Source organism: Rhipicephalus sanguineus, chromosome 7 (genome assembly GCF_013339695.2).
Source record: "Rhipicephalus sanguineus isolate Rsan-2018 chromosome 7, BIME_Rsan_1.4, whole genome shotgun sequence".
Classification (NCBI taxonomy): Eukaryota; Metazoa; Arthropoda; class Arachnida; order Ixodida; family Ixodidae; genus Rhipicephalus; species Rhipicephalus sanguineus.
This window is the reverse complement of record NC_051182.1, coordinates 4825130-4838499: the sequence shown is the minus strand read 5'-3', so window position 1 is coordinate 4838499 and position 13370 is coordinate 4825130. Positions and strand designations below refer to the sequence as shown.

The 13370-nt window shown below is 47.7% G+C and overlaps 1 protein-coding gene across 1 annotated transcript in view; it reads left to right on the top strand.

Annotated features, from left to right (window-relative positions):
- The window catches only part of LOC119400559 (unconventional myosin-Vb-like), a 260416-nt gene that overhangs the window by 167662 nt on the left and 79384 nt on the right, over positions 1-13370 (top strand). The window contains exons 10-13 of the mRNA XM_049417693.1: positions 3205-3447; positions 10421-10568; positions 11911-12053; positions 12577-12750. Of these exons, the coding sequence (XP_049273650.1) occupies positions 3205-3447; positions 10421-10568; positions 11911-12053; positions 12577-12750 (708 nt within the window). The remainder of the gene's footprint in view (positions 1-3204; positions 3448-10420; positions 10569-11910; positions 12054-12576; positions 12751-13370) is intronic.

Sequence of the window (13370 nt, the reverse complement as noted above, 5' to 3'; positions counted from 1 at the left end):
GAGCGTGGCGTGTAAATTATGCCATACATGACATGCATGTCATGGTTTTCATGTTACCACCTGTCATTTATGTTCGTCATACATTCGCGTCACGCAATGCCAATTTTGGTGTATATCAAGCTAGCGAAACGGCCGCGATCGGACAATGAGTGTGGCATGTAAATCATGCCGTAAATGCTACGCATATCATAATTTTCAAGTTACCACCTGTCATATATGTTTGTCGTACAGTCACGTTGCGCAATACCAATTTTGGTGTATATCAATCGAGCGAAACGGCCGCGAGCGCATCATGAGCGTGGCATGTAAATCATGTCGCACATGACTTGCCTGTCACGATTTTCATGTTACCACCTCTTATTTACGTTCGTCATACAGGCGCGTCGCGCAATACCAATTTTGGCGTATATCAAGCTGGTGAAACGTCCGCGAATTCACCATGAGCGTGGCATGTAAATCATGACATACATGTCATGGTTTTGATGTGACCACCTGTTACTCATGTTCTTCATATAGTCACATCGCGCAATACCAATTTTGGTGTATATCAACCTAGCGAAACGGCCGCGAGTGCGTCATGAGCGTGGCATGTAAATCATGACGTACATGACACGCGTGTCATGATTTTCATGTTACGACGTGTCAGTTATGTTCGTCATGTTGAAATGTCTCATCATACCAGTTTTGGTGTATATGAAATTAACGGAATGGCCGCAAGAGCCCCAAGGCCGTGGAGTGTAAATCATGCTGTTCATGACATGCATGTCATGATTTTCATATTATGACCTGTCATTTATGTTCGTAATCGGTCATGTTATTCCATACCAATTTTGGTATGCATCCGATTAACGAAACGGCCAGGAGAGCACAAAGTCGTAGGCGGCTAGATAGATAGATAGATAGATACGCTCAAACTCGCAGAAGTTCGCTAAGAAATGCTTCGCATTTAAAAATTCGGTAGGATCTCACGTACCCTGGGAATCGATGTTATGCGAAGCATGTGCGGGAGGTTAATGTAGCGTAATTTTTCACATTGAGTGAAACATTACGGAATGACGCTAGAGAAATGTGGAAATGGTATACGCACACTCATATGTTGAAGACTCGCATATGTATTATATAACCAGTTGTTTAGAGTTGCGTAACGATGCCAACAGCAACGTGGGTGTTACCAACACCAGACACGGTAAGCTGATATGTAGTGCTTATATTCTTCAATGCTAAATAGCGCGAATCCGAACAGGACAAAGAAGGAACACAGATGCACAGGACAGGCGTTACCAGCAACTACGCTTCATTCAGGAAAGTTTCCCTAGGTATATACACAGCCGAGTGGCACGCGCAGGCGCACTGCACGTACTGTACGTTGCAGTCACGGTTACAGTTGTTATGCTTACAGGGAACCCAAGATCAAGTTTGGGCGCGACGCTCGCACGGCTAAGCTATGCGTTACTGGGGGCAGACGCTGCCCGCGTAGGTGGTTTATCGCCGGAATTGCCAGCGGCAGCGGCAAGGACACATGCGCGCGTGCGCGCCTCATTCGGCCCAGAGCACTGCTAGTCAGCAGTAGTTACATTGTGACGCACCACAGATGCAATCCGAGAGCTCTGCGCGTGCGCGGAAGCAGGGGTGGTAGTGTTGTGGACGTGGATGCCCTCAGTTACGGTAAGAGCAGTGGCGCTGCTCGACGTTGCTTTGGAAACCTATACTTGTCCGTTATGACGGAGAACGCACGGAGGTTTACCGAACCCGTGTGTATGTGTAGAAGGGGTTCTTGACACTTCTTGAACAAGGTCATCATCACCGCGATCAGTGAGCACCAGCCGCTGGACCGGACTTGTTAACCGGATGCGTTTGTGATCGCGGCTATCAGGAGTCTTAAGTGTATGAAGTGCGAGGTGTAGTGCAGCTGGTGGAAATCCTGGATTCCTCTTACGACGAAATGATCTATGGATGCCGCCTGTCGTGGACTGTGGCAGCGAGGTCTTTTGATGCCCTGCCCAAATCCAAGCCGTCTTTCACGCAGTATAAGGGCCATGCGTTGTTGGGTTTTTGATAAATCAGTGCTGATGTCACCGGTGATGATGAGAGGCGTGGTTCTCTCAGCAAATTTATTGTAGCAAGCATGGACCCCGGTTTCTGCTTAATCCGCCTGGTCCGCGATGCGGACCACGTGGACGAGTGGATGGTAGTTGAGCGTCTTCCACGGGTGTTCTATCTTCAGCTTCCCCACTTTTCTTGCGTCCGCCGCGGTGGTGTAGTGGTTACGGTGCCCGGCTGCTGACCCGAAGGTCGCGGGTTCGATCCCGGCCGCGGCGGTCGCATTTCGATGGAGACAAAATGCGAGATGCCCGTGTACTGTGCGATCTCGGTACACGTTAAAGAATACCCGATGGTCAAAATTTCCGGAGCCCTTCGCTACGGCGTCCCTCATAATGAAGGCGCTCAGACGTAGGTGGATAGGTAGACAGACAGATAAATACGTTGATAGAAACGGCCAAAATGCCTGAGGTTCGCTGAGAAATGCTTCGCATTTGAAAAATTCGAATGCGTATTCGCGCAAACAGTGCTATTGAACTCATTGCACATGAATATGGGCTGGTATACAAATGAACTAAAAGTAAACACTTAAGTAGTTCAGTCGTGCTACAGCAGTGCGTAGTGCAGAGAACACAAGCTAAACACGTACAGAGAAAACAACCAAAAACGTCGTATAGTGTGTAAGCGCACTGTCATCCAGGGTGAGCGTCCCTTTCATCGGCAGACTGCGCTTCTCTTACAAGTATTAGTAACGTTGGATGATCTTTGTGCATATGAAGAGCGTGTACATTACCATCAAGCTGCAATCAACGCATTTTATTCGCCGACAATCGGCTCAAACCGCTCACAACGAAGCGCCGCTGTGTGCATTTGTATACGCGCCGCCGGAGGCCCCTCCACACTAACGCGGCGATGGTGCTGCCACCTATAGGTCGATCTCGCGGCCAATATGAGACAGCGTCAGTCCGTCGTGCATACCTTCTGTTGCCTCGAGTGTACCTGTGGTTTCCATCATTTAGCATGTCTGTTGGTGAGTCTAAGTATGATGAAACTGTGCCCTTGACAAGTCGCGTTGTCGAAGCCTTGTTGAGTCACGGCTGATGCCTACGCGTCTTGTGCTGTACACAAACAACGTATCGTGCATTTATATCAATGCGCGCGCAGACCTGCCTGTCGGTGCTGGGCATCCCGTTCCTGGACGTAGTGCGCGTGCTGGCGGCCGTGCTGCTGCTGGGCAACGTGCAGTTCACTGACTCCGACCACCACCAGCTGGAGCCCAAGGGCGGCGAGGTCAAGGCAGTCGCCTCCCTGCTCGGCGTCGCGAGCGGAGCCCTCTTCCAGGGACTGACGTCACGCACGCGCTCCGTTCGCGGCCAGATCGTCAAGACCGCCTCGGATGCCGGCACGGTCAGTCGTATAGACCAGCAGCCTCCCACGGTACTGCTTGCGCCGTTTAGAAATGCAGTTATGCATACTGCCTGCGACTATCCGATATTGAGAGCTAAGCCTCATCACTGAGCGAATCGAATAAACTGGAAATGAAAGCAAGGCTACTAGTTAATTGGCGAACTTGTCAATGTGGCATGCGTGGGGGCCTACGTGAAAGATAATTGTTAAGGCATTTGATTTCTCCTTTATGCAAGTTAATCAACGGCTGGCTGACGCATGCGCTGCCACTATTATCGATATGCCATACCTCAATCATTAGACACGTTTCTTCATTCCTGTGCCGGTACAAAACTGCGCATTCTTCAAATTTTTGCGTGCGCTTACACGCTCGACAATGTAAAACCAGATTAGAAGGTGAGCCTCCGGTTAATGATCTCTTATGTTCCAATAATCTCTGGTTAGCACAGCGACCCGTCTGTTCTACGTAGGAGCGGCCGCTGCTAAAAGGAACCCTATACACCACACCGGTACGGCAATCAGTGAAATTGTTGGTGTCTTTTACGAAACAAATGTCAGTGCGCTTCTTCACGCGGTTCCCGACGCATTCCCCTAAGTGTGTTGACAATCCCCCCGTCCTCCCCAGAAGCTTTCTGGGGAGTCATGTGAAGACGATGTCATGAGAAGACGCCATCATATGACGTCATCGTACATTATTTCATCATACCGACACACATTTTGGCGATATGGGACGTCACGGATGACGTAATCATGACGTCATCTGCGATCGCGTAAGTTTTTTGCGTCGTTTGCGTTGCCGACGTCGACGGTCACTTTTCGCGTTTGATGACGCACCTAAGGCTTTCGCCTTAATAACCTTCTTTTTACAAACCAGCCCCATGGAGGTTCCTGAGAGCGAAAGTTTCTTGGACTGACCTTCTCGACGCGTCTGAATTCGAATAGACACTGTATTCATCGACTTTTCAAAGGGTTCGGCAATTGAGACGGCCCATAAACGTCTTATAATAAAATTGGTAACCTTAACATAAGGAGCAATGTGACGAACTGGATCGTCACTTCTCTGGTAACCCTGAGGTGTTTCTGTCAGGGTTGACTTTAGTGCAGAAAGATTAACAATATACTAATTTTCAGCTAACGTAACTGCTAAAATGGCTAAGTGATGTGAAAAATGGCAGATAAGAAACTTGTCCATAAACTAATAACGTTAACTTTGCAAAAGGACCCACACTAAAATATCTGCGCGTTTGCTTCACACTTCACGTAGCAACAACGCACTGCTAGTATAGACCAAAATTTCCAGCGCTCGAAGGGGGCCGCCATGTTTGACCGACCGAGGCGCCGCGGTGCGAGCATTTGCTTGGGGGCTGCTGAAACGCGCTGGCGTACAGCGCGGTGCACCACGTTTGTGGCTGTCAGTAGCGGGCGATGGCAGATTCGCGAGCGCTGCAGCCGCTCAGTCTTCTCTGAATGTCGGAACGTGCATCTTCTTTCATGCGACAACATTTTCGAACAGTGGAATTGTGCCAGGGAGCTTGCCATACATCGCGAGAACGTTCAGCAACATCGTCACGAAAGTTTGAATAGTTGCAACGCCGTGCAGTTGTCCACTCTCTCTTTTTTTTTAGAACTGTATCATATCAAGAAACGTTTTAAACTTACGCATTTGCGTATGATAACGGCCAGATGAAGCCTAGTAAGCTGTATCTTCTTTCTTTTCCTGAAAGGCAGCAGCGACAGATATTTTCATGCCGCGCTACCGTCCGACTTTGTGCTGCACGATGGCTGTTTTGTGCTCTCTCGCAAAGTGCAACGGGATGATTTAATTAGGCGATTATTTCAGTTTTTAACGCAGAACGCTGTAGCGGAGATTACGTGCGGCTTCTTTAATTACTGCGAAAGGATGGCCTGGCGTAGTGTCCGAAGCCTCTTGTAGCAAAGCTAGACGCAGCGCGCATGCCGGCCCCCAACCTCTGTGTTCTTAAAGAGCAGTCTGCAAGAACACCCCGTCGCACAGGCGCTTTGAATCACTATCAAAACAGACGAAGATTACGTTTGAGTCCGATATTGATTGAGTTCGATCCTGACCAAGCGGCGCACACGCGTGCGCTTTCTGTCGCGACGTGCCTCGTTCAGGATATACTTAACTGCAATTGAACACTCTAAGAAAAAAGAGAGTCAAAAGAGGGTCATGGAACCGTGACTCTCTTCGGGTGTCCATCTGACCCCTTTTGGAAGGTACAGGCAGAGGAAAAGAGTTCTCATTTGGGAAGGAGTCACTGGACCCTCCTGAAGCGCGTTTCGATTGGCTTGCGGAAGAGCCGCCGTATACGACATACACACCATACATATCGCACGCTTGCCCTTTGGCGCCGTCGTGGCGCCTTGCTCGGCGACGCAGACGGGGTTGGCGCCGGGGTGGCGCGCCGCTCTCCTCTCTCAGTCGTCTCAGTCATTCTCAGTCTCCTGGTCTATTGGAATGCGTTGCGTGGTTGCGTTGGTTGCGCGTCTTCGGTGGTGTTGACGCCGGCTCCGTGCACGAAGTGACGCTTGGATGGCGGAATATTCATGGAGCTGTGGACACCGACAACGGGCGCCAGTTAACGGTGAGTATACTGCTTTCGTAGGTACTAATTATACAGCCTTAGCTGGGCGTCTGCAGCAGCTCTGCGGAATCTGCCAGCCATTTCCAACAGTAGCCTGTGTCCGCGGGGCTGTTGCGGATGCCCAACTAAAGCTGTCAATTAACGAGTTGCCACCGTTATGCGCGTTGCTGTACAAGCTCCCATAAAGTGAGCGATGCAAACAATAATCGAAGGTCATTTCTTGCTGATCGCACGTCGTGTCTGCATTACTGAAGGTGCAAGATGTCGTTTTGAGGTGCACTTTAGTCTACTCCATAATAACATTTCCATCGACCTTGATTGTGCAGCGTGCTTCCACGCGTGGGAACGTGAAAAAAAAAAAAGCCTGTGTACATAACGCTCAGACGCACTATATGTAATGGTTTTTGTTGGCTTAAAGACGGTAGTTTGAGGTGCAGATATAGTACGGTGGCTTCCAGAACGTACGCGGTAGTCATTCAAGTTGGACACGCCTCGCCGGTAAAGTGAAAAAGCTCTAGACTTTCGACGGCGCGCGTTGTTGCGGCCGCCGGCGTGCACTCTTTTCCCTCGTTTCTGTTTGCTGTTTTCGTGGTTTGCATACACTGCGATGACGTTGGGCGCTATAACAGAATCGAGTGAGTGTATATTGTGGGAGTTATGTGCGCTAATTCTAGCATATGACATGTCTGATCTCGACGTAGACGGCGTACGCACGCGCTTGGTGTCGTTCAGGCCCTAGTACTCGCATCTGTTTATCTGAGTATTTAAGGATGGGTTACGTTTGTAAAACATGCGGTCAATAACCGCTCACGGCATGCCCCTGGCTGCCGGAGGATGTGCTTTGTTGTTTTGTTGTTAGCCTTTATTATGTCTGTGTGAACCACTTGTTGTGTAGGTTTTGCAAACCTTTACTGCGATTTCATTTTCTCATCATATCACGTTCTGCTTTTCAGATACCGTTTTTCATGGTGCTCACGCTGGACAGGAGCGACAACCTAGCAAGCCACAAGTCTGATGCCTCAAGCCGTCACCACTTTTTGATTTATTCTTAATCACAAGGAATAAATACGGAAACATGATGGCGATTTCTGCTGTTCATTTAGCACCATATGACACTGTGCACATCACAGTCACACATTTTAGTTGGCTATACTCATAGAAGCATGTAAATGAGGAATACCCAAACTTCTTAATTGGAAATTACAGACCATCTTTTCGCGCTTTCTATATAACTTTGCTGGAAAATATGTGTTGTTTTGACGAGTTTTATTAAAATAATGCTAAAACTGAACAATTCTTTTTTTGCAGTCGCTGGGCAGAACGGCAAGTATTATTGGACTTGCTTAAAATGAATACTCCACTATTTTCAACAGTAGTCGCGCAAAAGTAGAGCAAGGATCAAATGAGTAGCTTAAAATACTTGTGGAGTCGCTTGATGCTTCGGTGTGGGTCCCTTGACTCCCCTAGGAGCGTTACCGGCAAGAGTCGTCTGACTCCCTATAAGTGGTAACGTGATCCTCCGGATGAGAGTCTTTCCACTCATCCTAGAGGGTCAGGGGACTCTCCTAGAGCGAGCCGACCCTGACCCACCAAGAGAATCACCGTGACTATTTCAAGAGAGTCCTATACGTGGCAAGTCAGAACTCTCCGAAAAGAGTCACGCATACTCTTTTTTTTCTTAGAGTGAAGGATCGCCCCTGCAATGACAAGATCCCTGTCACACGGGCCCTTTCGATCACAATTGAGCCGGATCAGGATTTATCGCCTCGACCTTCCTTTGCTGTCACAGTAAAAATTTGTTGTTATGAAACCACAGGTCGACATGCCTCGCGGCTGTGAGGTTCAAAATACATATGTTCTATAGACATGAAGTTGTAAAAAGTGAAACAGTTCGTTACATCGAGGTTTTCCTGCGCCTTTTTGAACAAATTTACAACCAAGGTGGCCGCATTTTGATTCAGAAGCAAGATTAAACAACCGCTTGTTAAAATTTCTGTGCATGTTAATAACTGAAGTTTGTTTCCTCTCGGCAGCTGCGGTGGCGCCTGTAAGTCTTCAGGCAAAATTAAGAGACATTTGGTAATTGGCTCGCAGTGTGAAAAAATATCTGATGAATACTGTCTTTCTCATTTCAAGATTCGTCGTTGTCGTTCTAGTAATTCAGTTTATTATTTTTTTTTCATCCAGCAGGTGGTCCTGTTTTAACCCATACACTTGCAGTGCAGCCGTTTGAATAGGTAGAAAATATGGCCTCCTGAGCAAACGCACCAGCTCACTTATTACTTATCGAAATCAAGGGCCTTGAAAACGTCTAGAATACACGCTCCACAAACACAAGCCGCTCGTGTTCCCGTGAACGTCGCAGGTCTGTTGCATCAGCCGCTTCCTTTTTCTCTCGTTGTTCGGCACCCAACGACGGCGCAGTGTCACCCGGACGAATTTTTATACATTGCACTGCCGTTCCTAGTACGCGGCAAGCAAGCAACTAAGACTGCAACTTTCTAACAGCTCTGAAAGCACTGACACAAGCGAACACGCGACGCAAGCGCGGCTGTCACCTCCCGCCATCAGCAGCCCCCGCCGTCGTCTGCACCACCAGGCGGCGCCTGGTGTCGAGAGTAGCGGCGCGGCTGACACTCGCGCTACGAGGCTAAGAAAAATCTGGTCTATAGAATAATCGGTTTCATCAGGCGCTGCCTCTGCTCCATAAACCGAGTGACCAAACCTTTTTTCGCAGCTAAAATATGCCGCCATCATTTGGAATACGCGCCCTACCAAAAACTCGAACTGCTACAGAATAAGTCTGCCAGATTTGTCTCGAACGAGCATTTTGGCTACTACGGCGTAACTTGCACTTGCCATTGGAACAAATTGCCAGCTTAAATCGCTTCCGTGAACATTTGCGACGCATTTGTTAAAGGAGCTTTACCCGCCGAGTTTTACAGTGCAACGCGTTCCTTCGATCATTCCGAAATGAATGCAAAAAGAATTTTGACGATAGACGCGTGCACACGCAAGTTATTAAGGTGGAAGCATGCCTCATGAAACGTAAAAAACGACCGTCAACACAGACGGAACGGTATGAAAAGTCACGCGATCACAGATGGTGTCACTGTGACGTCACATAAGACGTGCGATGATGACGTCTTTCGTTGTTTAGGTGGTACTAGTGGTCCAGTTTGTTGTACATGATCGGGAAAGAAGCAGCGCAAACTTTTAGCAAGATTGGGCAGACAAACAATGACACCACAGCACCTGTGGTGTGTGTATCATTGTTTCTCTGTCCATGCTTTGTGAAATTTTGCGCTGTTTCTCTCAAGATTGCGCCTTGGTCAAGCCATTTCAGAGGTTCTGCAAGTGGTCATTTTCACATACCAGCTCGCCCAGTACACTGCAAGTGAAGCTTTCTGCACGTGAAGCGCGGAAAGTGTCACTGAAAAGACGATCATGGCTGTCGCCTCGGCATAGGTCGGCAAAAAAGTTGGAGCTCACTCAGACTCACTCAACAAATATATTCCGCTCTGAGGGCTCACTCGGACTCAGACTCACCAACATATTACTCAGCCGGACTCACTCGGACTCACGGCTTGACTTGAGTCTGAGTTAGTCGGCTCATGAGTCCGTGAGCTTAAAACTAGCCATTGTAGTTCTTTAATGCTCTTTAATGCCATACGCCTTTTGATCTTATACCTTCAAATACTAGTTATCAGTGGTTGGAGTCTAGTAAGGGCATTTTGTATGAAATACCCGACTCACCCGAGCGAGACAATTTTATGAAGAACTTCTCGTGAAAGCGTTCGCGGGGGGACGTCGTGGCACCCCTCCCAATTCACGTCTCTGATCAATTAATATTGAGGTGGCACATGAACGTGACTGCGTTGAGATTTGTGTGAATGGACGGGTTTGAAAATGTAAGCCGATATAAGGCTGACAGTAATGCTGAAGATGAGTAGATAACACCATAGGTCGGCAATAAAAGATGGAAATCAATCAGACTGACTAAAGACTCAATTTTACCTCGTTGGGAATGCCTTTCAGGGTTAGCAACTTGCCGTGCGTGTGAATAAACATCGCGCAGAAGCACTGTGTACATTTGTTACACATTCAGCGCACGGTAGCTCATGAGCGGGAATGCGTTCGCGTGTTGCAGCTGCTGGGCGCGATAAAAGTGCACTTCATTTGCCATATGTTCAAAAACTCATAAATATTGAGGAGTGTAATCTGAAGTATGATCGAGCTCTCTTTTTCCCTATTCGCGTGCCCCCAGTGATTTCACGAACCGGATTCGCTAATCCGCACATGAAAACTTATTCCGAAAGTAACTGCACGCCGTGTGGCCCCACTGTATCCCTCGCTTTCCTTTTCTTCAGGCGAGCCAGGTTCGCGATGCACTGGCTAAGGCCCTGTACTGCCGCACCGTGGCCACCATCGTGCGGCGGGCCAACAGCCTCAAGAGGATGGGGTCCACCTCGGGAACGCTCAGCTCGGACTCCAACGAGTCTGTCCATAACCACACCGGTATGTTGACGCCACCTATTCTTTCTTGAATCCCGGCCGCATTTTAGATGGAGCCGGAAATGCTAGAGGCCCGTGTGCTTAGATTTAGGTGCGCGTTAAAGAACCCCAGGTGGTCGAAATTGGGGAGCCCTCCACTAAGGCGTCTCTCATAGTAATATCGTAGTTTTGAGACGTTAAACCGCAACAATTATTATTATCATGTATTCCTGAATGAGGACTTGAGCGAATGCATCGGAGTCTAGGCAATATCTTGAAGGTGCACATCAATCAATCAATCAATCAATCAATCAATCAATCAATCAATCCATCAATCAATCAAAATCTTTTGTTTTGACCATTTCATACGTAAGGTGAAAAAGGGAGAACTGGAGAAAACTGGAGGTGGAGCTCAACATGCTCAACAAGACTGGACAACGGGCGGTTCGAGTGGGAGCTTCAGCAAAACACCGATGTCAGGGCAACAACTCCATCACGCAACAGCAAATTACCGTATTATTGCGATAGTAATATTGTGGACTTCCATATATATATATATATATATATATATATATATATATATATATATATATATATATATATATAGTTGTATATATATATTGCATATGTATTGTATATGTATAGTTGTATATATATATTGTTAGTATGCGCTTGTGCTGTAGCCTTCTTCGTCTAGTCTTACGTTTTTTCGCGCTATTTGCATTCATCGCGAGCTATTTCACTTGTGACACAGAATATGTCGCATATTTGCTGGAATGCTCCGTCATGTACAATATATAGGTTGAACCGAAGCTCAAAGCTTTGTACGTGTTATGCTTACATCGCAATGTTTCATTTGAAGCCTTAGACCACACGAAGGTCGCTTCGCTTGCTGCAGCGGCCGCGTTTGTGAATGAGTGAGCGGCTAGCCTTTCTTCGATTGACATTAAAATTTGTTGCGGTCGGATTCATTGGTTTGCGCTTGCGGCGAAACTCTGATTTTGAAAGAACAAGAAGAAGAGTAGATCAGTGGAAAAGGACAGACAGCACGTTTTAGGGACGTCGAGTGGAAGGTTAATTGCGGCCACCTGGAGTGTGCAGTGACAGCACACTACGCGAGCATTACTCACTTCCGCCTCCATTGCAAATGGGCCTCCGCGTAAGGGAATCGACGTTGTGCTCAGCAGTACGGCGCCATTATGATCATCAGTAACGGCACATGCTTCAGGAAGGCAATAGAAACGTTGGTCTAATGCCATCCCTTGTTTGTCTACTGCTCATCATGTGAGCCATGTTCGAGCTTAACGTGCTACGATTTTCTTGACAGAATTAAGCGTGGGGATTGTGTGATTTTTAAACTTGCCAGACACCGGAAGCCAGCACGCGTCGACGATCGGCTCGAGTGGTGCCAAGTCGTCCAAGTCAATGAGCGTGCTCAACTCAGCGGTGCGACACGCCACCGATGGATTCATTGGCATACTCGACATGTTCGGCTTCGAAGACGTCAAGGTGAGCTTTATCCCTTTTCACTGCTGTCTAGACGTATCTCAGTTGCTGCGTCCCTGCATGTGTATTTCCATGGAAATCTAGCGAGCGTCCTGTATGCCTCTTTCTTCGTCTGTGCCTTGTTCTCGCTGATGAAATTGCACTTCGGGTTTGATGGTTGTAGCATTAGCGTGTAACGCACCTACCGCAACATACGAGGTCCGAAACGAGGCTTTGCATTATACCACCTCTCATATGCTTCGTAAAGCGCTAACGACCCGTAGTGCAGAGGATAAAGGGTTAGTAAACACTGCAGTTACTAACTTTCTGGTACTTTTTTTTAAGTGCAGAAATACTTTGTTACACGCAAAGGCGCCATCAGCGGCGCGCTCAGACACATTTTCTCTTGTGTTGGTTTCGCTCGTGCTCCATGTTATCTCCGCCCAAATGTTCCATCTCGAGCTTTGCAAACACCAATAAATTGTTGATCAAAATGTTTATACAGCTGTGAATGACGGCCGTTAGATGAGCGGTGTGCTTAATGCAGTTGAGTCAGCTGGAGCACCTCTGCATCAACCTCTGCGCCGAGACGATGCAGCACTTCTACAACACTCACGTGTTCAAGAGCAGCATGGAGGCGTGTCGCGAGGAAGGCGTCTTGGCTGATCTCGAGATCGAGTACGCTGACAATGTGCCCTGCATCGACCTCATATCCTCACTGGTGCGTCACATTCTTTTAGCAATATTGTAATCGTCATCAGCCTATTTTACAGCAAAGCTGTGTGTGGCTATAGGTTCTGGGCAAAACGACGCGTAGCAAAGGAAGTCTTATGCGTCTGTCGTGTTGTGTATTAACATAATACTGGAGATGTAATTTAGAAGAATGTGATATCGGTCCGCTGCGGCCCGCAAGGCAAGATGAGTTTGAGACCCCTGTTTTATTCCATGTCATTTTGTCTTGTTCTGAAATATCGCGTTTTCAGAAACGATATCCTAAATCCGTATTTTAGAATGAATCCTAAATTCCTCCGATTTATGCCGAGTGTGTTTAATTTATTCTATTTTTGAGTCATTACGGCAATTTTTTTCTTGTTCCATTAAATTTGACAGCGATATTCACCCTCGCTGACCGGTACGTTTGACTTTATCGAGTGTGCACCACTATTTTCTGCAGTATGCCGGGTCCCTCCAGGGGCGTAGCCAAGGGGGGGGGTTGGGTGGTTTCAAACCCCCCCCCGAAATTTTTCAGTTTTGCTTGCGTATATAGGCACGAACACATACAAACGCACGCACGAACATACATAAAGTATGGTTGAACCCCCCCCCCCCCCCCGAAAAAAT